The 23,518-nt window shown below is 43.8% G+C and overlaps 1 protein-coding gene across 1 annotated transcript; it reads left to right on the plus strand.

Moving 5' to 3' along the window:
- Positions 1 to 373: 373 nt before the first annotated feature.
- On the plus strand, positions 374 to 3,531 carry LOC134398272 (gallinacin-10-like). The gene is made up of 2 exons (XM_063125525.1): positions 374 to 431; positions 3,395 to 3,531. Exons 1-2 carry the CDS (start codon positions 374 to 376, stop codon positions 3,529 to 3,531), a joined length of 195 nt encoding a protein of 64 aa, XP_062981595.1.
- Positions 3,532 to 23,518: the final 19,987 nt, after the last annotated feature.

Raw genomic sequence — 23,518 nt, forward strand, 5'->3', positions numbered from 1 at the left:
CTTCTCTAATTGCAAAAGCACCCCAGAGCTCTCTCAGTAGGTTGGCCTACAAAGAACTTGTGACTTGGACATTCTCCAAGTTATATAACATATACAGAGGTCAGTTGATTTTCAACATGCACAGTGCGTCAGTATTTATTGGTCACATCATTTGAAATATGCAATTAACACAGGTAGTACCTAACAAGTTTTCCCAAACTGTTAAGGGCAGTTACTTATTGACAACTAAACAACACAGGTCAATTTCATAACTGTTTCAACCCTATAAATACACAAGCAAACCTGAGGATTGTCCACCACAGAAGACCTGGCCTGACAACCCTTGTGAAATACTTCTGACTGTCAAAGCTCCAAGCCAACGTCAGCATCAACCATGAGGTTCCTTTACTTCTTCTTTGCTGTTGTCGTCCTCCTTTTCCAGATTTGCCCAGGTAAGCAGAATTAGAATGTGGATAGGAGGGGATTTAACACCCACACACAAAAGAACGAACAGGTAAAGACAACAATGCATAATTCATAGAGCTGTGTACAATTGACGCTCAGAATTCTCCACCTTCATTATGGGCAGAGAAATTTGGGGACAATTTCACTGAACTCCTCTAAGGGGAGGAGAAATTCTACAACAGTTTTTTGCAGGTAGGACTCACCATTGAGAGGGTTTAATGCATTGCTTATTTTTCCTTTCCTAATGTTTTTTTTTTAAGCCTGTGTGAGGGGAAATTGTTCTGCCACATCTAGCATTATTATTATTATTATTATTATTATTATTATTATTATTATTATTTATATAGCACCATCAATGTACATGGTACTGTACAGATTACACAGTAAATAGCAAGACCCTGCCGCATAGGCTTACAATCAAATAAAGTTGTTGTAAACAATAAGGAGGGAAAGAGAATGCAAACAGGCACAGGGAAGTGTAAACAGGCACCGGGTGGGGTGAAGCTAACAGTATAGAGTCAGAACAAACTCAATATTTAAAAGCTATAGGGAACAGAAAAGTTTTTAGCTGAGTTTTAAAAGCTGTGATTGAGTTAGTAGTTCTCAAGTGTTCTGGAAGAGCATTCCAGGCGTAAGGGGCAGCAGAAGAAAAAGGACGAAGTCGAGTACAGTAATAACTATTTTGGAAGCCTGGGTTCCTTTTGCATCTTCCACAGTGCCCCATAGCTAGCATCATTCCAGGGCATTGTGGGGGAAGACAAGGACATCGGACAGCATATCAAATTAACGCAAGTGTGGGAAGCCATGAAGGCTGTAGATTGTCTGATAAATGATGGTAAAATGAAAGCCATGCACATTCCTTGTCCCCCTCTTAAGTAAGGAAAACACAAGAACCCTGTTCCCAGCCCATGAAAATTTCTTGGAAAATTTCTTCTCCTTTTAATTTCACTTCTCTCAAATTGAGTGAGATTGGGGGGGGGGGGAAGTGGGACAATTTTCTGGTGCAGTACTTGCATTTTATAAAGGGTTTTTTCTACCCTCCTTAATTCCATAAGCTCAGATCCCTCTAGCATGGTATGGTCCACCTTGAATGGGAGTGGCTCTTGAAGGCTTCAGGCAGGAAGCTTTCACATACCTGGAGATGGCAGGGATTGAAGTGGGAACTTTCTGAATGCAGACTCAGTGCTCTGCCAAAAAGCTATAGGTCCTCTCCAAACAGCAGTGTGAAATAAGCAGCACAATGAATTCTTCTAAGGCCTTAGCTAGACTAGGGGTTATCCCAGGATACCCGGGATCGACCCTGTGCATTCAGATGATGCACAGGGGATACCAAGCTCAGGCAGGGATCAATCCTCCCTTGCCCCAGGATAATGGACACCACTTTTAGCTCGGTATTTCCCACGGTCTCGGGCTGAGACCGCAAGTGTGTAGCCCATTCTGCCAGTTGTACTGGCTCTACACAATTACTCGCGTGTAGCCAGGAGAAGCTGCGCCCATCGGGGGCGGGGTGGGGGGGAGTGGGGAAAACATTTTTAAAAAACAAACAAACCCACACCACTTACTTGAGCGCACGAGCGTTCGTGCGCATCTGGCCCCTTTAAACAAAATGGCGGACACGACGGCTCTCCTCGTGAGCTCATCGCGCCTGACGTGTAGACAAGGGCAACATCCCACAATACTTGTATCGTGGGGTCTCCCTTCATCCAGCGCAGATTTAAAGATAGGTCTAGCTAAGGCCTAAGTGTCCACAGAATGGTGACTCTTGTTGATAGGGAATAGAATAGAGTTACTGGGACCCTGAACTGGGAGCTCCTCAGAATGCAACATTTTATATGCAGGTCTCCATTGTACATATGGTTAAAAAGTTCTAATCTTCTTTAAAAACAAATCCTTCCCAGATATGCTGAAACACTATCCAGAAAACCTCCATCCAAAAGTTAATCAAGAGCTTCAGAGTGTTGATGTAGACCATCTTTGATGGGGCAGCCACCATGAAACAAGCCAAGGTCCACCTAATCCAGAATTCTAGTTTTAGGTGCAGGCATACCAATGAAAAGAAAATAATGAAAATAATATCCATTCACTAGTGTGTCATCCCTACATGTGGAGATAATAAAAAAAAAATATTTTGGCACTACACAGGATAGTAACAGTCACCATCATAACTATGCACTGCTGTCCAGATGAACATGTATTGGATGTTTGTTGGGAAGAATTCACTCATGCATTTGTACATACAGAGAACTCCTTTCAACCGATAGCATGAGGATGTTCTTCCAGGGGTGCATTGCAGTGTTACACAGTGGCAGCAATGGGTGTGGCTAGCACACATAGCCCCCCTATGCACATTTGTTCAAATTGTGGAAGGGGATAACTAATACTCTCAAGAAATTTGTAGTCAAAGAGCTGGATCAGATGTCATGTTAAAGCAACAAGAATGCTCCTGGACCATCACAGTACCCACTTAAGAACATAAGAAGTGCCATGCTGGATCAGACCAAGGGTCCATCTAGTCCAGCACTCTGTTCACTCATTGGCCAACCAGCCATAGGCCAGGGATGAAGAAGCAGGACATGGTGCAACAGCACCCTCCCACCCATGTTCCTCAGCAACTGGTGCACACAGGATTATTGCCTCGAATACTGGAGATGGCACACAACCATCAGGGCTAGTAGCCATTGATAGCCTTCGCCTCCAGGAATTTATCCAACCCCGTTTTGAAGCCATCCAGATTGGTGGCCATCACTACATCTTGTGGTAGTGAGTTCCATAATGTAACTATGCGCTGTGTGAAGAAGTACTTCCTTTTATCTGTCCTAATATTTGTTCTAATAGGAATTCTCAGACCACGGAGCAATAGCAATCATCACTGTCCCATGAATATATTTCCTCTCAGCTTCTTTTTTCTCTGTGAAGATCAAGAAGATAACACTTTATATTCTGTTGCTAGGTTATACTCAGTTTCCTCCTGCGGACGACACCGTGCAGTGCAGAGCTAAGGGTTTTTGTAAACTTGGAGAATGTCCACCAGAAACTGTAGAAATTGGAACATGCCATGGTGGAAGAATGTCTTGCTGTGCAAAGTAAGTAGGCCTCTCTGCATGGCCTCAAACCTCCATTTAGTTTTTGCCTTGATGCTATGAGATAATGCTGGTGATAATAGAATGAGGGATATTGGAGGAATCCATCCAGGGGGTGGGTGTTAAGTTCACCAAGCTTTCCACAGCTCTCTGCTGTGGATGGATGTCCACCAGGATCTGTAGATTGTGGAACACGCCTTGCAGGAATACTGAAATGCTGTACAAAGGAAGTAGACTGGTCTGCATGGCTTCAAATCTTTTAGTTTCAGCTTTGATTCTATGCAATAACATTGCTGATAATAGAACTAGGGATGTTGGAGGAATCTCTGTGTGTGTGTGTGTGTGTGTGTGTGAAGTTCACCAAGATTTCCATACCTGGAATCCCCCCCACCCCTCCAGACTCCAGCTAGGGAACCCAGAAGATCTGTCTGAGGGCTCATCTACACCAAGCAGATATTCCACTATGAAAGTAGTATGAAAGTGGTATATAAAAGGCAGGAGCCACACCACTGCTTTATAGTGATATTGAAGTGCACTGACAACTGTTGGGACCCATTGACACATACCATATACTGCTTTCATACCACTTTCATAGTGTTATATCCTGCTTGGTGTAGACGTGTCATGGGCCCCAACAGTTGTCAGTGCATTTCAGTACCACTATAAAGCAGTAGTGTAGATCCTGCAGAGCACATCAATATTGCTTGTTTTTCCTCCTAAACCTTCTCCTCATTTCTCTTTCTCCCTTACTGTCAATAATGTTACACTTACTCCAGTCAAGGAAGCTCGTAGTCTTGGCTTTATATTTGACTCCTCTCTCTCCTTTATTCCTCATATTGAGGCAGTAGCTAAATCCTGTCGTTTTTTCCTGTATAATATTGCCACGATTCGATCATTTTGGTCTGTCTCTTCTGCCAAGACTCTTGTTCATGCATTGGTTATTTCTCGGTTGGACTACTGCAACCTTCTTCTCACTGGCCTTCCTTCTTCTCACATCAGTCCGTTGGTTTCTGTTCACCACTCTGCTGCTAAGATCATCTTATTGGCTCGCCGCTCTGACCATGTTACTCCACTTCTGAAATCTCTTCATTGGCTTCCAATTCACTTCAGAATCCAATATAAACTTCTCCTGTTGACCTACATAGCTTTTCACTGTCTAGCTCCTTCCTATCTTTCCTCTCTCATCTCACACTATTGCCCCGCTCGTGCTCTTCGCTCCTCTGATGCCATGTTTCTCACCTGCCCAAGGGTCTCTACTTCCCTTGCTCAGCTTCGTCCATTTTCTTCTGCTGCCCCTTACGCCTGGAACGCTCTTCCAGAACATTTGCGAACTACAAGTTCAATCGCAGCTTTTAAAGCTGAACTAAAAACTTTTCTTTTTCCTAAAGCTTTTAAAACTTGATTTTGTTCTGACTTTTATACTGCCTGTTTGGTGCATTCTCTTCCCCTCCTTATTGTTTTATTATGATTTTATTAGAATGTAAGCCTATGCGGCAGGGTCTTGCTATTTATTGTTTTACTCTGTACAGCACCATGTACATTGATGGTGCTATATAAATAAATTAATAATAATAATAATAATAATAATAATAATAATAATAATAGTGTGGCTCCTGCCTTTTATATACCGCTTTCATACCACTTTCATAGTGGAATATCCTACTTGGTATAGATGAACCCTGAGTCAGGCTGCTTGTGGATTTATGCCCCCCCCCAAATTCACAAAAATGGTTCTTCCAACCCCACCATGAGCTACCAACTATCCTTATCTGGTGGCTGTAGCTATTGGGCTCCAGTGGTGATTGAGGCTCTGAGAACATGCTCCCTGCCTTGTCTCTCCCTGGCATCTGACATGCAGCATTCCAGGTAAGAAAATGGGAAAGGGAGGCCATAGCAACTCATTCCCTTCTCCTGTGGTGTTTTTTTTTCTTTTTTCGTTTGTCCAGTGGTTTGTCCAAGAGTAGCAGCCTTCCCAACTCCTTCCTGTTAAACTCCTTCAGCAATCTCCATTTGTTCCCCTCTAAAACTGCCATTTAGACAAATTGCTGCCATAACCTGAGCACATTTCAGTCGTAATCTGCATAATTTGCTCTAAAGTACTTAATTATTTGCAAATGACAGCCTCAAATTCTTGCAAATTCCAACTGCAATGCATTGATTATTCAGCAATTTACAGCTGCACTTTGCACAAACCACAGCTGGAATTTGTGCAAATGATACATACCACAACCTCAATTTGCATCAATGGCGAGTTTACATGGGGGACCCAGCCACCTACCCTGAAAGGTCCAGGGAAATACATCAAACCAAAAAGAGGCAGATTTCAGAGCAACGGCCATCCCTAAATGAAATCCTATGGTGACATTCCCTCCCACACTTGGTTGTGTGTGAAAAGACATAAACGTTGTAATTGCAGGAGATGGAAGGCATTAAGGTTAGGAACACATGGGCTCGATCTACAATACTGCTTCGTCCAGTTCTACACCTGCCTTTCCCCCCCCCCCCCCCCGGGTTCATCCTGGAATCATCCTGGTTCATCCAAACAATGCACAGGGAATCCCAGGAGCAGCCAGGGATGATTCCTCCATTTTCCTGGGATAATCCTTAGGTGCAGAAAGGATGCAGTGATAACTGTTGGGGCACATTCCACACAGTGCTTTCATTGCACTGAATTCAATGCAATGAAACATAGAATCATAGAATAGCAGAGTTGGAAGGGGCGTACAAGGCCATTGAGTCCAACCCCCTGCTCAATGCAGGAATCCACCTTAAAGCATCCCTGACAGATGCTTGTCCAGCTGCCTCTTGAATGCCTCTAGTGTGGGAGAGCCCACAACCTCACCAGGGAACTGATTCCATTGTCGTACTGCTCTAACAGTCAGGAAGTTTTTCCTAATGTCCAGCTGGAATCTGGCTTCCTTTAACTTGAGCCCATTATTCCGTGTCCTGCACTCTGGGAGGATCGAGAAGAAATCCTGGCCCTCCTCTGTGTGACAACCTTTTAAGTATTTGAAGAGTGCTATCATGTTTCCTGCTTTTTTTCTATTCTACTGTATTCAAAATACTGTGACAAATGTCCCTGTGTGTCTTAAGAGATATAAACGTACAAGAGTGATATAGCGTTAATATGATGGGATCATCAAGGTGTAGATCTGACCATAAACTCTCATTTGTGTCCATTGGGTGTTACCTATTACAGGGCAAATATGGATTTGGCACCCATTTTTTTCTTCTTAAGACCTAACGAGAGGGTTCAGGAGGCAAAGCTGCATAGGAGATGCTGTTTCCGCTCCCACTGGATTTCTATGTCATTCTCCCCATCTCAGGGGCTTTACAGTTCTTTTCCAAAGCCTTTGAAACAGGGGCGGAAAACCTCTTCTATCCTGAGAGCTGAATTCTATTTTGCAAAGTTATGGGAGCTGCATTCATTAGGTGCGCAGAGCCAAAGACAACAGGATCTCAGCCAAGCATGCAAGAAACAGACCAATATCGACCCTGTGCAGCTGACAAGTTAAGCCATAGTTAGGGCACTAACCCTTTTGCAGCAAATGATTAGTCAGTGTGTTTTCACAACTTCCAGAAATGATAGACAGAGGCTCTTTATATCAAGCTGCCAACTTTAAAACAGCAGCAGCAAACAGTTTCACGTTGTCTGTTATATAGAGACAGAGGTTCACCCCCTCTCATGTTATTGGATCCCACATGCTGCAGCTCCCAAACAGATTTGGCCCAAGGCATGCATCTGGTGATCACTTCATTTCATAGATCGGTGTGCATTCTCATGCAAGCACAGGAAGTTGCCTTATGATGAGTCCATCTAGTTCAACATTGTTGACACTGAGTGGCTGTCCAGGGTTTCCTGCTTGACCTGGAGGTGCCAGGGACTCAACCTGGGACCATCTGCATTCTACCATCATACTAAGGTCCTCTCCCTCTTACCCATGGATGGAAAGTATGTGAAACATCCTTACACAACCACCTGTGGAAGGGGAAATATTTTATTGGGGGAACATTGTAGGTTGCTCAGGAAAAAAAGGGGGGGCTTTCATCAGTGGAGGACAGAAAGAACAACTCACCCTTTCTGCAGTTCTTTTGTGAAAATTCCAAGAGAACATTTATTGGGGAGGGACCGTGGCTCAGTAGTAGAGCACATGTTTTTCATGCAGAAGGTCCTATATTCAAGTTCTGGTATCAGGATCAAATAGCAGAAGAAGGGAAAGACTTCCTGGCTGACACTCTGCAGGGTCAGAGTGGTCAATGAGGGTCTAGATAGACCAATGGTCAGAGCCGGTATAGGAGTCTTGTTCCTAAGATTCTGTGCAGTTCAAATCTGTTGAAAGAGTTGCTTTCATTTTAGTATGTGTTCTAATTGATTTTATTGCTGCTGCTTCATTTTCTGAGACCCTTTCTACACCTAAGGGTTATCCCAGGGAAATGGAGGGATCGTCCCTGCCTGCTCCCGGGATCCCCTGTGTGTTGTTTGGATGCACAGGAACAATCCTGGGATGATCTTGGGATACAGGGCTGGTGTAGACATGCCCTGAGAGTGTTTTCCAACAATTGCACCACTGCTTTGTAGAAGCAGTTTAGTCAGCTTTAACAGTTGCTTTTAATATTGTATTGCAATGAACTAACACATCCCTTTTGCATCTTTATAGGGCGACAGCTTGAGTTCAGCTCTGTGCCCTGATGGCGACACTCCACCAGCACCCGTCTTGCTTACTCCAGAACAAAATCCATCACCCAGTCTATTGCTGCTCACCACAGAAAGATGCTTCCTATGAATGCAAATAGAATCTACAGTTTTGGAAGCCAATCTAATCTTTTTCTCTCTCTTCGTGGCACACTCCACTTTTCTGCCCACGTTCTCTTAACTGGAGCAGGAGCCCAGCCGAGATTTTGCATGCCCCCCACTTTCTAACTCACAAGGTGAAATGTTTTTATCATTAGGGAACTCATCCTTTTGCACATTTCTTTGAAGTACATCATAAAGGGCCAGTTTATTATACTCTTCAAATAATATAATAAAACGTGGATGACCATCAGATCTGTGATCTCTCTCATTTTCAATGTGTTTCAAAAATCAATGGGAGCAAAGAGAAGACACAATGTTCACAATTCCTAAACTTAAGAAAAATAACATTGCAAAGCTTTTTTCTCACATCATCACCTTCTCCAACCCTTCTGATTAAACAGGGACAGTCCATGTTCTGGTAATATAGGAAGCTCCGTTATAGTAACACCGCATCAGACTATTGGTTCAACCATCCTAGCATTGCTTAATGTGACTGGTAGTGATTCTACATGGTCTCACAGACAGATAATTTTGCATCACCTGCTTAAAGGGAGGAGATACACACGCACACGCACACACACACAAAATCCCAACAGTGTATGCAGGGCAAACAATTGTTTTGTGGGCTCTCCCACACTAGAGTCATTCAAGAGGCAGCTGGACAACCATCTGTCAGGGATGCTTTAGGGTGGATTCCTGCATTGAGCAGGGGGTTGGACTCAATGGCCTTGTAGGCCCCTTCCAACTCTGCTATTCTATGATTCTATGAATTACCAAAGTCACCCTATATATCCACTTTACCCTGAGCCAGGGGACCCTCAAAAAGATATTGTGAGGATCTCCAAATTGATCTCTCCAAACTGGGAGAATGGGCATCTAAATGTCAAAAGAAGAAATGAAGGTAAGGGTAAAGTACAACATTGGGTTGTGGTGGACACCTCAGTAAAAAAGTCAACCCAATGTGCAGCTGCTGTAAAGAATGCAAATTAAATGTCAGGCATATAATTAGGAAAGGAATTGAGAATAAAACTGGCAAAGTTAGGCTTCATTTATACAAATCAATGTTGTGATCACACTTAGGCCATAGCTAGAACTAAGGTTTATCCCAGGATTGTCCTGGGGTCAAACCTGTTCATCCAAGGCCGTAGCTAGTCTGAAGGTTTATCCCAGGATTGTCCTGGGGTCAAACCTGTTCATCTAAGTGCCACACAGGGCATCCAGCGCTCAGGCAGGGACGAACCCTGGATGATCCTGGGATAAACCCTAGGTCTAGCTATGGCCTAAGTGCCACACAGGGCATCCAGCGCTCAAGCAGGGATGAACCTGGGATGATCCTGGGATGAACCTTAGGTCTAGCTACGACCTTAGAATACTGTGTACAGTTCTGGACACCATGTCTAAAAAGAGATATTGTAGAGTTGTCAAAGTGCAGAAAGGAGCAACTGAAATAATCAAGGGGCTGGAGCATCTCCCCTATGAGGGAAGGTTACATCAGCTGGGGTTCTTTAGAATGGGGGGGGGGGAGAGACAAGAAAGAGGAGACATGCCAGAGGTGTACAAAATTATGCATGGTGTGGGGAGTGTTGGATTTTTTTCTCCTATAATACTAGAATCTGTTGGGTTTTTTTTTACAACCATTCAGATCATATTATTCTCAGTAGGGATGGACAAATCTGCACATTTTGGGTTCTTTCAGTTTCTCATTTTTCCAATCTTAAATTAGGTTTGTCTTGACCATGTGTGGATCAGATTAAAATTTGTTGGCCTTTTTTGTGATCATTTCTTCAAATACAGCCATATTTGTATGCAATTTTGCCTGATAAACACAATTTCTGTAAGGCAATTGTCCTAATACATATACCTTCATAGAATATTACTTGTTAAAACTAATTTCTTCAGACATATTCAGGGTCATCCACTTGGATTTGCAAAACTTCACGTAGCAATATGATGCATTATCACATTTGCATGCATGGCAACATACATGTTCTACCTTGTTGCCATTTTATCCTCACAATAACCCTGTGAGGTAGGTTAGGCTGAGATTCTGAGATCTCAGAATGACCCAGTGAGTTTTATTATGGCCATGTGCAGATTTGAACCTGGGTCTCCCCAGTTCAACACGTTGACCACTATTACACACTGGTTCTCCACATTACACTAAATTGGTTTAAGATATTAAAAAGCTCTATGAAAGATTCTTCTGGTTTTGTCAAAGTTCAAAGGTGATATTGACTGTTTACGCTGATATTTGACATGCAAGGTAAATAGCTTTTCTTCAAGTTTATTACATTTTAATTGTGATTTCTAATAATCATGGCTAAAGACGAAAGAGAGCAGGAAAATTGTATGGAGGGGCAACAGAACCTTGTTAGACACCCCCTTGCAGAGAAAACTGATTTGATTGATAATAATAGCTATAAGGTAGTGGTACATCAAAGAGACCCAGGTTTTGAAGAAGGTTTAATTCATCAAGTACTTTATATAAACATAGCCACTTCACACAGTCAAATTCTTCTTCACCATCTAGAAGAAATCAGAGGAGTTTTCTGAGCACTATTCAGTATTTATTTATTTATTACATTTTTATACCGCCCAATAGCAGAAGCTCTCTGGGCGGGTCACAAAAATTAAAACCACGAGGAACGTAATAAAACAACCAACAATATATTGGTTTAGTACCATCAATTAGCTGTGTAATATTTAATGTTTTTCTTTACTACTGGAAAATCAGTTTGATCTTTATCTGTATGAGAAATGATTGAATTACTAAACTTTTCTAAATAGAAGAACAGATCCTAATACAAACCCGGAACAATCACAGGATATACGGCTGGTGTAGACATGCCCCAAAATAATTGTGATAGAGCTGATGTTTTGGATTAAACCCCCAATGGCCAGTGAAAGTGAAAGAACACACACTTTCCTCTTGTGTATTTCCGCTATTCCTCTAAACCACAGCGCCATCTTGAGGCTATCGGGCACAAAAGCAGGAAAGAAAATGTTCCTCCTGTAGTACTTGGGTCTCATTTCTGCAAAGAAGCTGAAAACATACAGTGGGTTACCAGCCAATTAACAGGGGCTCTTTGTTAATTGTTTTAAACAGATGGGACAATTATCATGGTAGCTGTTTGTGGTTTTCTTTCTCTCTCTCTTTTCTTCTTTCTTTATTTACATGATTTTTTTTTAAAACTCTCTTGGTTTGGTAGTGGTGGGAGCTCTTCTTTTTCTATTTTGAGATACCTTTACAGTTTTTAAAGGTGTGGAAAAAGCAGTTTGGAGAACTAAAATGCCCCCCATTTGAAAGACCCTCCAACCCAAGCTGATATAGCTAAACCTTAATTTAGGGTCAGCATTCTCACCTTTGGGGTCATTTTCCTGGCAGCCTCACTATGCAGCATGGCCTGAAAGTTCCACATGATCCGATACTGTTTAATGGTGCAGGGCATTTGAAAATGGCACACATAGCCCCTTCCCGACGGCACTGATCGTAATTGAAGATGTTAGCAGATTCTCCTGTTCAAACAAACACACACACACAAAACAAGTTAGAATACCACTAGGAACATTGTGCCCAATACCTCCTCACAAACCAATTATTTCCAATTCCATTACGATTTAGGGACATACAGGAAGGACATCAGCACAGTCATTCTGGATCAGACCAAAGGTGTATTTGACCCAGCATTCAGTTCACAGAGGCCTCATCTACACCAAGCAAGATATTGCAGTATGAAAGCATTATAAAAGTGGTATATAAAAGGCAGGAGTCACACGAAGCCGAGCGGTATGAAAGCAGTATATGGTATGTGTCAATGGGCCCCAACAGTTCTCAGTGCACTTCAATACCACTATAAAGTCGTAGTGTGGCTCCTGCCTTTTACATACTGCTTTCATAGTGGAATATCCTGCTTGGTGTAGATTAGGCCAGAGTGCCCATGCAGCTGCCTGCGGGAAGCCCATGATCTGGACATAATGCCATCACTCCCTTGGCTCATCAACTGGCATGAAAGAGCAAATGCCCTCTGATACTGAAGGTAGCACATAAACATCAGAACTAAAAGTCACCGATAAGCCATATTCTCTATGAATTTGACTAATCCCCTTTTAAAGCTGTCCAACGGAGGGCTCATCTACACCTAGCAGGATGTTCCACTATGAAAGTGGTATATAAAAGGCAGGAGCCACACTACTGCTTTATAGCAGTATTGAAGTGCACTGACAACTTTTGAGGCCTGTGACACGTCTACACCAAGCAGGATATAACACTATGAAAGTGGTATGAAAGCGGTATCTGGTCTGTGTCACAGGCCCCAACAGTTGTCTGTGCACTTCAGTACCACTATAAAGCAGTAGTGGAGATCCTGCAGTCCACTTCAATACTCCTATAAAGCAGTAGTGTGGCTCCTGCTTTTTATATTTATTTATTTATTTATTTATTTATTATATTTCTATACCGCCCAATAGCCGGAGCTCTCTGGGCGGTTCACAAAAATTAAAACCATTCAAAATATAAAACAACAGTTTAAAACCATAATATAAAATACAATATAAAAGCTCAACCAGATAAAAACAGCAGCAATGCAAAATTACAAATTTAAAACCATGTTATTTAAAATTTATAGATTGTTAAAATGTTGGGAGAATAAAAAGGTCTTCACCTGGCGTCAACTTTCATAGTGGAATATCTTGCTTAGTGAAGATGAGCCCTTAGCGACTGTCACAGCTAATTCCAGAGTTTAAAGAGCATCCTTTGTGAAGAATAATGATTTTTAAAAAATCTGTGCTGAATCTCCCACCATTCAGCTCCATGGGATGTCCTCAGGTTCAAGTATTTTAGCAGAGGAAGACAAACACCAACAATATTCTGCCTACCCACTTGCTCCACGGAGGCATCATTTTATAAACCTGTATTGACCTGATCTCTAAGATAAACAGCCCCAAATAGTATAACCTCTTCTGACAAAATGGCATGCACTGCCAACCCTATGAGGTAGGACATACTGCAAGCCCTTTTTGTCTATATTTCTTCGAGGTAATGCTTCCACTGCTCACATGTATCTTTGATATCCCTTACTCTACCCATGTGAGAAGGCAGGCTTATAGCATATATGATCTTTTCAGAGCTAGGGATGGATGGAGCCACCTCCAGTGAACTGCCATTTTGTGAAAAATTCTAGCTCGGGTTTTATAGGAAGGTAATTTTGCCTAAATGGTGGCTGTAAAGGAACCATTTATGTAACATTACAGGAGTAAATAGGGGGGATCCTACAACTCCTAGCATTCTCCAGCCAGGTCAAGAAAAAAGTTAAGATCTGGTTAACTACCTGAACATTTATTACTGTTTTAACTCCAAGCATTTTGGAGACATTTGACTCTTGAGTTTCACTTTCCGCTTTAGCAGTTCCCTCTTTTGAAACCAAATGTCACCACGTTGGGTTTCCCTGGCAATTTTCCACTTGCGTAATATGTATTAAATCTGATAGCACTGTGGTCACTGTTTCCATTTGGCTGAACCACACTCACATTCCACACTAGGCCCTGGGTTGGAGCACGTAGGATTAAGTCCAGGGTTACCTCCCCTCTGCATGGTTCCATGACCAATTGTTCTAGGGTACAGTCATTTTGGGAGTTGAGAAATTTTACCTCTTTGTTGTAACTGGAACATCCATTCATTCAGTCAACATTAGGGTAATTGGGGTGCTCTGGATGGGTTTGCACTCCCAGTAAAGGAGTAGGTCCATAGTTTGGGGGTGCTTCTGGATCCATCTTTGTCATTGGAGACCTAAGTGGCCTCGGTGGCCCAGAGAGCCCATTATCAACACTGGTTGGTTTGCCAGCTATGCCCATTCCTGGACAGGGATAGCCTAGCCATCGTCATTCATGCACTGGTAACCTCACGATTAGACTACTGTAATGTGCTCCATGTGGAGCTAACCAGGTATGTGGGTTAGAAGCTGCAGCTTGTGCAGAATGCAGCAGCTAGGGTGCTCACCAGGACACCTAGCTCTGCCCACATAAAACCAGTGTTAAAAAGACTGCACTGGATACCTATTAGCTACTGAACTACATACAAGGTTATGCTATTATCTTACGAAGCTCTAAACAACTTGGGACCAGGATACCTAGCATACCGCCTTCCCTTATATACACCCAGGTGACATTTACGATCTTCAGAGGAGGCCCTGCTCTGAAGAGAATATCACCATGAAGAACCTCTGCCACCTTTTACCTGTTAACTTCTAGCACTGTAGTTCCATTGTGGTTCAAGAGGAACCCATCTCTTTTGGACAAGTCTGACTTGTGCCCAGAATTTCCCCAGTATCTGAAAAATCTAAACCTCCTGTCTATATAACTGTCTAGATATGAAGACTTCTCAGCTTCACTTGCCTAGGGGGCTGTGTGGGAAGCAGTAGCATTTTGGAGAAATCTAACTTGGACATCTTGGCTTTCAACCTACGCAGAGCCTAAATTTGGTTTCCAGGAGTGCTTGACTATGTTTACCCAGTCATTGGTGCCAACATGCACCATGATGACTTATTGTAACCAAAGACTATCTGCCAGGCTCTCTAGATGACAGATGATTTGGTCTGGAAACAAAGCCCTATGAGGACAGACTGAAAGAACTGGGCATGTTTAGCCAGGACAAGAGAAGGCTGAGGGGAGACATGATAGCACTCTTCAAACACTTGAAAGGTTGCCACACAGAGGATGGCTAGGATCTCTTCTCTATCATTCCAGAGTGCAGGACACTGAATAACGGGCTCAAATTAGAGGAAACCAGATTCCAGCTGGATGTCAGGAAAATCTTTCTGACAGTTAGAGCAGTACAACAATGGAATCAGTTACCTAGGGAGGTTGTAGGCTCTCCTACACTAGAGGCATTTAAGAGGCAGCTGGACAATCATGTGTCAGGCATGCTTTAAGGTGGATTCCTGCACTGAGCAGGGGGTTGGACATGATGGCCTTATGGGTCCCTTCCAACTCTACTATTCTGTGATTCTATTATTTCTGCTACTCTTGTATCAGGCAGGCAATTCACCATGTGGTCTACAAGCCCATCACAAATCCAACTATTTATATGTCTAATAATGAAATGTCCCTGTTCCACAAGTCCCCTACCTTCAAAAGCATATCCTTGGAACAAGAGGATACCTCCCAGGAATAGGTTCCTAGTAAGGAATAATTTTCCTCTTCTTCAGTGATATTCCCTTTCCCCAAGACCATCATTCTCTGTGAATGCAGAGGAGCTGACATTGTGGAACTGGGACAACATTATCACTCCTGGTATGCCTATGTATACCAATTGCTGAGGAACCCAAGCAGGATGGTGGTTTATACCCTTGTCCCACTTGTCAATTTCCCACAGCCATCTGATTGGCCACTGTGGACTGAATGCTGAATGAGAGGGACCCCGGTCTCTTCTCATGTTTTTTGACACGGGCCACAGTGCAGGCCAAGTTAATGTGAAAGTCTGCTGAATAAACAAAATGTGTAGACTTAGCTTACAGTACAGTGCAGGCATTATGTAGCATCAGGTTTTAGGCGTTTTAGGTACAGCACATAAACAAAAGATCAGGTATAGGCCGCAGCCCAACTTAAGAGTTCAGCTTTCTTTCAGAATGTAGGTCTAAAATTTGCACATTGCCCTGCATAACTATTTGCTGAAGGATCCAACATTTCTAGAGATGTCCAGTCTAGAACTGAACTAATGACTTACCTGGATCAGGAAGGAGCACCAAGACAAGGGCAACAAAGAGAAGGTAGCAGCAGGTCTTCATAGGTAGATGTTTGGCTGAGAACTCAATATGCCTAAGGTAAGAGATACCAAAAGTAGCAAGTGACAGTGTTATGGAGTGCAATAGTGGTATTCCATTTACTGTATATTCCCCAACATACTATTTCTGATATTGGTAGGTTAGCAGTTTTCAGAAGAATACTTCATAAGGGACATAGGGGATATGTTTTTGGTTACTCTAAAAACGTAAAGGTTGTAAAGATCTTCTCAAATGGGGAAACCCTTTTGCAAATTTCATCCAATTCTGCAAATAAATGAAAACATCACCTGTTCCTTATTATTATTATTATTATTATTATTATTATTATTATTATTATTACTATAAAGACACATAGCAGAAAAAGCACACCACCTAATCCTCTCATATTTGGAGGGTGCAATTGTTGGAAAGCCTGATGTGACTCACTTTTTTTAAAAAAAAAACACCTAAAAAACAATGGATAAACAGGTCTATTTCAAACATGGCACGGCTAAAGCCCTACTTAAGAGCTATCACAGTGCCAAGTTTCATCTCTTTATCTTTAAAAATGATAGAGCTGTAAGCATTTTTGTTAATTCTCGTTGATATAAAATGGAGCAGTTATCTGAAAACGGAACGAAGCATCCTCAAAACTTCAATGAATCGGAGCAATGGAGCAGCTTCAAAAATTGGAGCAGAGCAGCCCTTCAACAGTGCTCTGCTTTGAATTTTGGAGTGGAGCACAGCCACTCCACACAGCCCTAATGTTTGTAATGTTTTAAATTAATGATTTGTTATTACTATCATTATCATCATCATCTTCATTTTCATCATCATCATCATCATCAAAAATATATTTCACAGTTGTACTTTGTGAATGTAATTACCTTCACCATGAAAACAATTTTTGAAAACCCATTATTAAAGAAAGCTACCAAAATTATATTCACCTACCTATTTGACCACTACTTGACTGCAGTAGGAGTTCAGAGCTGATTTCTCAAAGGCCATAGCTAGACAAGAGCTTATCCCAGGGATTGCCTGGCGATCATCCTGCACACGAGATCCCGGGAGCAAGGAGGGATGATCCTTTCATTTCCCTGGGATTTTGCTCTACCCTTATTATTATTATTATTATTATTTATTTATATAGCACCATCAATGTACATGGTGCTGTACAGAGTAAAACAGTAAATAGCAAGACTCTGCCGCATAGGCTTACCCTTGCTGCCCTGTTTTTCTGGTCAGGATTAGAGCTCTTTGTGTATTAGACTAAAGTTGATAATAGCTCTAACTGTATGATTTCATGTCTGATTCTTGTGTTTGTTTCTTTGTTTCTTTCTTTTTATGGATCTATGGATCGCAATAAAGAAGTATGTATGTATATGCTGCCCTGTTTTTCTGTGGTCCTGGGCTGATCCCAGAACTGTGGAACGTGTGGCCGGGCATTGCGGTTTGTCCCGGTTCCTCATGGTTACTCGTGACAAGCCCGGAACCGCACATGGGCCACAGGGCTTCTCAGGAGCTCTGCGCCCATTGGGGGTGGGGTGGAGGGAGCGCGGAATTTTTGTTTTTTTTTTTAAAAAAAGACTACCTTTGAGCGCACGAGCAATTGCGTGCTTCTTCTGGGTTTTTTTAAAAAAGAAAATGGTAGACATGATGTCCTCTCCCTCTGAGGTCATCGCACACTGCTTGTAAACAGAGGGGGAGATCTTACGGTAAAAATATCATGGATCCTCACCCCTCTGTTGTGCTAGCCCAGTTAGGTCTAGCTGAGGCCGAAGAGTCCTTTAGTTTAGATGCTCCAAGGCAAATAAACCAAATGTTTCTTGTCAAATTCCTAGCTATTCCTTTCTTCTAGACATAAATATCCTGCTCCTTTCTCAGGGAAAATCAGCCAAGTGTACACTTTGTTTCTCCTTGTATAAGCATAGCTCTTCCATTTTTCTGGATCTGTATTTAGCCTGCCCCAAATCAATCATCTCCAGAGATGGTGGAGGTTGTGTGCCACCAGAGCTCCTCTGACTTTGGAAGCTACATAACAGCACACAATCAATGGGTGAATCTTTCCCCCTCACACCGTGATCATGATAGCCCTCAGGCAAGACATGCTCTGTACCCAACCCCCTTAACTTGGAAGAGATGGGGCATGCAATGTGACAATTATCTCATATTGATTCTGATCTTAATGAGTGCTCACAGGTTGAGTCTGTCCTGTTCCAGAGCTCTTCAAGTCACAGAGCTACTGTGCTTAAAAAGAATGAAGCTGTAGGGCAAAGGTCCAAATGACACTCACCCTCACCCATGCATGGATTCAGTGCATGTAAGAATGGGTTTTCCATGGGTACCAATATAAACATGAAAAATTCCTCCATGTGATGCCCAATCAAGATACTCCAGTTTAATGGAGCTCTATGTGCATATGACAGTAAGTGCATGAAACCCCTTTCAATGCACAATGAATGTCTGTAGGGAATGCAGGATCCAGCCACAATGGAAGCAAGGGGTGGGGCTAATCTGAGCATCCAGAAACACCATGATTTTGTTTGTGTTCTGTACATGGATGGGCAGGGTGACTGAATCCTTGCTCTAGCATCCAAAACAATGATGGATACTAGGGGTGTGCAGAGCAGGGTGGGTCTGCTCCGCCCCGAAATTAGAAGCAGTGCTCTGATTAGGCAATTCTGCACCCCAATTTTCAGGATGGTTCAGTCTCCCCACACCTGGAGGAAAACTGCTCCATTTTCAGAGAACCACTCCATTAGCTTCAATGGGAATTAATTAACAAAAAATGCTTACATCTCCATCATTTTTAAAGATGAAGAGATTAAACTTGGCACCCTGGTAGCTCTTATGTAGGGCTTTAGCCATGCCAAATTGGATGTAGATTTATTTATTTATTTATTTAATTACATTTATATACCGCCCCACAGCCGAAGCTCTCTGGGCGGTTTACAACATTTAAAATTAGTAAACATTAAAAGTATACAATTTAAACACACACACACACACACATAAAAACAGTATAAAAACAACAGTATCCATTTAAAAACAACAATTGTGGGGTCCATTAAAAACAAACTTAACGTTGTTAAATGCTGTTAAAATGCTGTTAAAAATGCCTGGGAGAAGAGAAAAGTCTTGACCTGGCGCCGAAAAGATAACAATGTTGGCGCCAGGTGAGCCTCATCGGGGAGATCATTCCACAGTCGGGGGGCCACCACTGAAAAGGCCCTCTCCCTTGTTGCCATCCTCCGAGCTTCCCTTGGAGTAGGCACTTGGAGGAGGACCTTAGATGTTGAGCGCAATGTACGGGTAGGTTCATGTCGGGAGAGGTGTTCCATCAGGTATTGTGGTCCCAAGCCATGTAGAGTTTTATAGGTTAAGACCAGCACCTTGAATTGGGCTCGGAAACATATAGGCAGCCAATGCAAGCGGGCCAGAATCGGTGTTACATGCTCAAACCTCCCTGTTCCAGCTATCAATCTGGCCGCCGCATTTTGCACAAGCTGCAGCTTCCGGACCGTCTTCAAAGGCAGCCCCATGTAGAGGGCATTGCAGTAATCTAATTTGGAAGTTACCAGAGTATGGACAACTGAAGCTAGGTTATCCCTGTCCAGATAGGGGCGTAGCTGGGCCACCAACCGAAGTTGGTAGAAAGCACTCCGTGCCACCGAGGCCACCTGAGCCTCAAGTGACAAAGATGGTTCTAGGAGAACCCCCAAGCTACGAACCTGCTCCTTCAGGGGGAGTGCAACCCCATCCAGAACCGGTTGAACACCCCCCATCCGATCAGAGGAACCACCCACCAGCAGCATCTCGGTCTTGTCTGGATTGAGCTTCAGTTTATTAGCCCTCATCCAGTCCATTGTCGCAGCCAAGCACCGGTTCAGCACATCCACAGCCACACCTGATGAGGATGAAAAGGAGCAGTAGAGCTGCATGTCATCAGAGTACTGATGACAGCGCACTCCAAAACTCCGGATGACCGCACCCAACGGTTTCATGTACATGTTAAACAGCATGGGGGACAAAACCGATCCCTGCGGAACTCCATACTGAAGAGTCCACGTGGCCGAGCAATGTCCCCCAAGCACCACCTTCTGGAGCCGTCCTGCTAAGTAGGAGTGGAACCACTGCAATGCAGTGCCCCCCACTCCCAACTCAGCCAGACGTTCCAGAAGGATACCATGGTCGATGGTATCAAAAGCCGCTGAGAGATCAAGGAGAATCAACAAAGTCACACTCCCCCTGTCCTTCTCCCGACATAGGTCATCATACAGGGCGACCAAGGCTGTTTCCGTGCCAAAGCCGGGCCTGAAACCCGACTGAAATGGATCCAGATAATCAGTCTCATCCAAGAGTGTCTGGAGCTGGATCGCAACCACCCGCTCAAGGACCTTGCCCAGGAATGGAACATTTGCTACCAGCCTGTAGTTACTAAGATTTTCCGGGTCCAAGGAAGTTTTCTTCAGGAGTGGTCTCACTACCGCCTCTTTCAGACGGTCTGGGACCACTCCCTCTCGTAGAGAGGCATTAATCACCTCCTTGGCCCAGCTGGCTGTTCCATCCCTACTAGCTTTTATTAGCCAAGAGGGGCAAGGATCCAGTACAGAGGTGGTTGCGCGGACCTGTCCAAGCACCTTGTCCACATCCTCGAGCTGTACCAACTGAAACTCATCCAAGATTACAGGACAAGACTGTACTCTGGACACCTCACTAGATTCACCTGCTATAACACTGGAGTCTAAGTCCTGGCGGATGCAAAAGATTTTATTCTGGAAGTGCCTAGCAAATTCATTACAGCGGGCCTCAGATGATTCTACCGTGTCCTTGGGACCAGCATGTAATAGCCCCCGGACAACTCTAAAAAGCATCGCTGGGCGGCAAATTGAAGATTTAATAGTGGCAGCAAAGTATTGTTTTTTTTGCTGCCCTCAGTGCCCCTGAATATGCCTTACTATAGGCACTTACCAATATTTGATTGCATCCACTAGGAGTTCGTCTCCACCTGCCCTCAAGCCTTCTCCCTTCATGTAGATCCCTTCATGCCTTGATTTTTAGGAATTTTTAAAATCCCCTTACAATCATTGCACACACACACACACACACATGTGCATGCTTCAGATGCACACTTCATCCTCCTTCAAGAGAGCTTGCAGAACTTTCATAAACTAGAAACCTCCTACCAATATTGAAGTCCCCCCCATGTGTGGAACAAGAGCACATACACACACTCACACACACACACGGGAGCATGGGGTGGTACTACAAGAAGAAGCAAATAAAAGCACACAGACATACACAGAGAAAAGAAAACCCAGCAAAGAAAGCTGGCTCTGGCCGTGTCAGAAGAGAGAGAGAAGTGTTTCTTCTAGTCCCTGCCCTACCCAAAATTAGGCACAGCCTTTTCTCTGCTGCTGCTGGTCCTTCTGAAGTCCAGCAGCAGAAGTCTGGCGTGGGTGGTATTGAGGCTCCACCCGCACTCTATCTTGCAAAACGTAAGTCTAGTGCCTGGGATTATTTATGTATTTATGTATTTATTGGTGGCAGATGATCTCAGATACACTAGATTTTAAGAGGCTGCACCACTTTCAAGCCAGTGGTCAGTATCAGGGTTGCGGTAGCAGCTGCAGTGCTGTGGGCAAGGCTCCTCCACCCACCCCGACCAGAGGCAGGCCACGCTGAACCAGTGGGGGCATGAGCAGAAAGGGCTTCAAAACTCCCCCAGATAGGAAGGTGCTGGGAAGAGCTGATGAAACTTCCCCATTTTTGTGATCTTCAGTCAGCCTCAGCTGCATCATGAAAGAGCGCTATGGGCTCTTTCTGTTTATATCATTTTCATTCCCTCCCCCTAAGCAACATGATAGGAAGGGGCAGGGAGGAGACTATGGCTATTCGTTAGCCACAGAGGTCAATCTCAAGACTCCCCTTCAACACCCCTAAAACAGCCATAACAATCTAGAACTAGGCATCAAAAATGCCTGGGGAGAAAATGAAAGTCTTTTGCCTGGTATTAGATAGATAGCAATGTAGGGCCTACATTGGATGACCATATGAAAATGACCCCTGCTGAAATTGCCTTTTCAATACAACTGTGAAAGATACAGGAGCCCTGTCCTCCTTTTCATATGGTCACTCTAACGTAGGCAACAGGCAAACTTCTTTGGAATTCATTTTATATGACCAAACTCTGTCCTGGCTCACCTCCCTCCTGAAGTGGAGTTTTAGTCCAATTGCCTGTCTGCTCTGCGTCTGACCCTGCCGGGATCCACCAATCCCAGGACGGGAACCGGGAGCGCTGGGAGGTTGTGTCTGCCTTTTTCTTGAGCCTTCTGAGAGCTAGAAAATCTGTTAGCCTCTCTTGCATCCGTTAAAGGCTCAGTCTGTCCTGTTGTCTTCCCTGAAGGAGGAAAGAAACTTTATCCAGCTTGACCTCACCCTCATTAATTAGCCTCGGCATTTCCACACCTGCCCCACCTATGACAGAAACACAGCTGCTAGTGAAAGGGAGTCTTGTTTTGTGAGCACGACAAGGGATGCCTGCAGCCTTTTTCCTTCCGTCTTGGGCCTTATATGAAGAACTCTTCGACCCATTTACAGTAAGTCCATAGCTAGACCCAAGGTTTATCCCTGGATCGTCCAGGGGTCAAACCTGTTTATCTAGGTGACACACAGGGGATCCAGTGCTCAGGCAGGGGTGAACCCTGGATGATCCCATGATAAACCATAGGTCTAGCTGTGGCCCAACAATAGGATTTATAGAGTGGCTTAGAGCACTCAGATTCCTTCATCTTCCCATACCGTATCTCTCAATACTCCGTACTGCAGAAATAGGAGGCTGAAATATTGTCAGAGCTGTAGCTTGTCACACTCATACTGAGTCAGAGGTGGATGCTTTGGAGCCATTCCTAGTATTTTATTTTATTATTTATTAATAGACCCCCGGTTCTGAAGCGGAGTGGGCTGATCCGGACCTCCAAAGACCAGTTCCAGAGCAGTTCGGGGGAGGTCCGAATCGGCTCAAAGTGGTTTGGAACAGTCTGAAGTGATTCAACTGTTCCGAAGCTTTGGAGCCAGGTAAATGGGGAAGGGGGCTTACCTGGCTCCGCTGCCACCACAGTCCTTGTGGTGGTGGCGACGGAGCCAGGGGGCGGGGGTGGGGGGCTTACCTGGCTCTGTGTGGTGGCAGATGGCAGAGCCAGGTAAAGAGGAGGGGAGCTTATTCGGCCCCCATTTTGTCCTCCTTTCCCCACTTACCTGCCTCCACCATCTGCCGCAGAGGCAAGTAAATGGGGAAGGTTGGGGGGGGGGGAAATGGGGGCCGAATATCCATCCAAAGTGGTTTGGGTAGGGGGTGCACAGCCCTAATTCCTAGCTGCAGAAAGAATCCAGTGCCTGAGAATTCAGTGCTACCAGGTCTCTCACCTGGTTACAGGATG

Source organism: Elgaria multicarinata, chromosome 4 (assembly GCF_023053635.1).
Source record: "Elgaria multicarinata webbii isolate HBS135686 ecotype San Diego chromosome 4, rElgMul1.1.pri, whole genome shotgun sequence".
Classification (NCBI taxonomy): domain Eukaryota; kingdom Metazoa; phylum Chordata; class Lepidosauria; order Squamata; family Anguidae; genus Elgaria; species Elgaria multicarinata.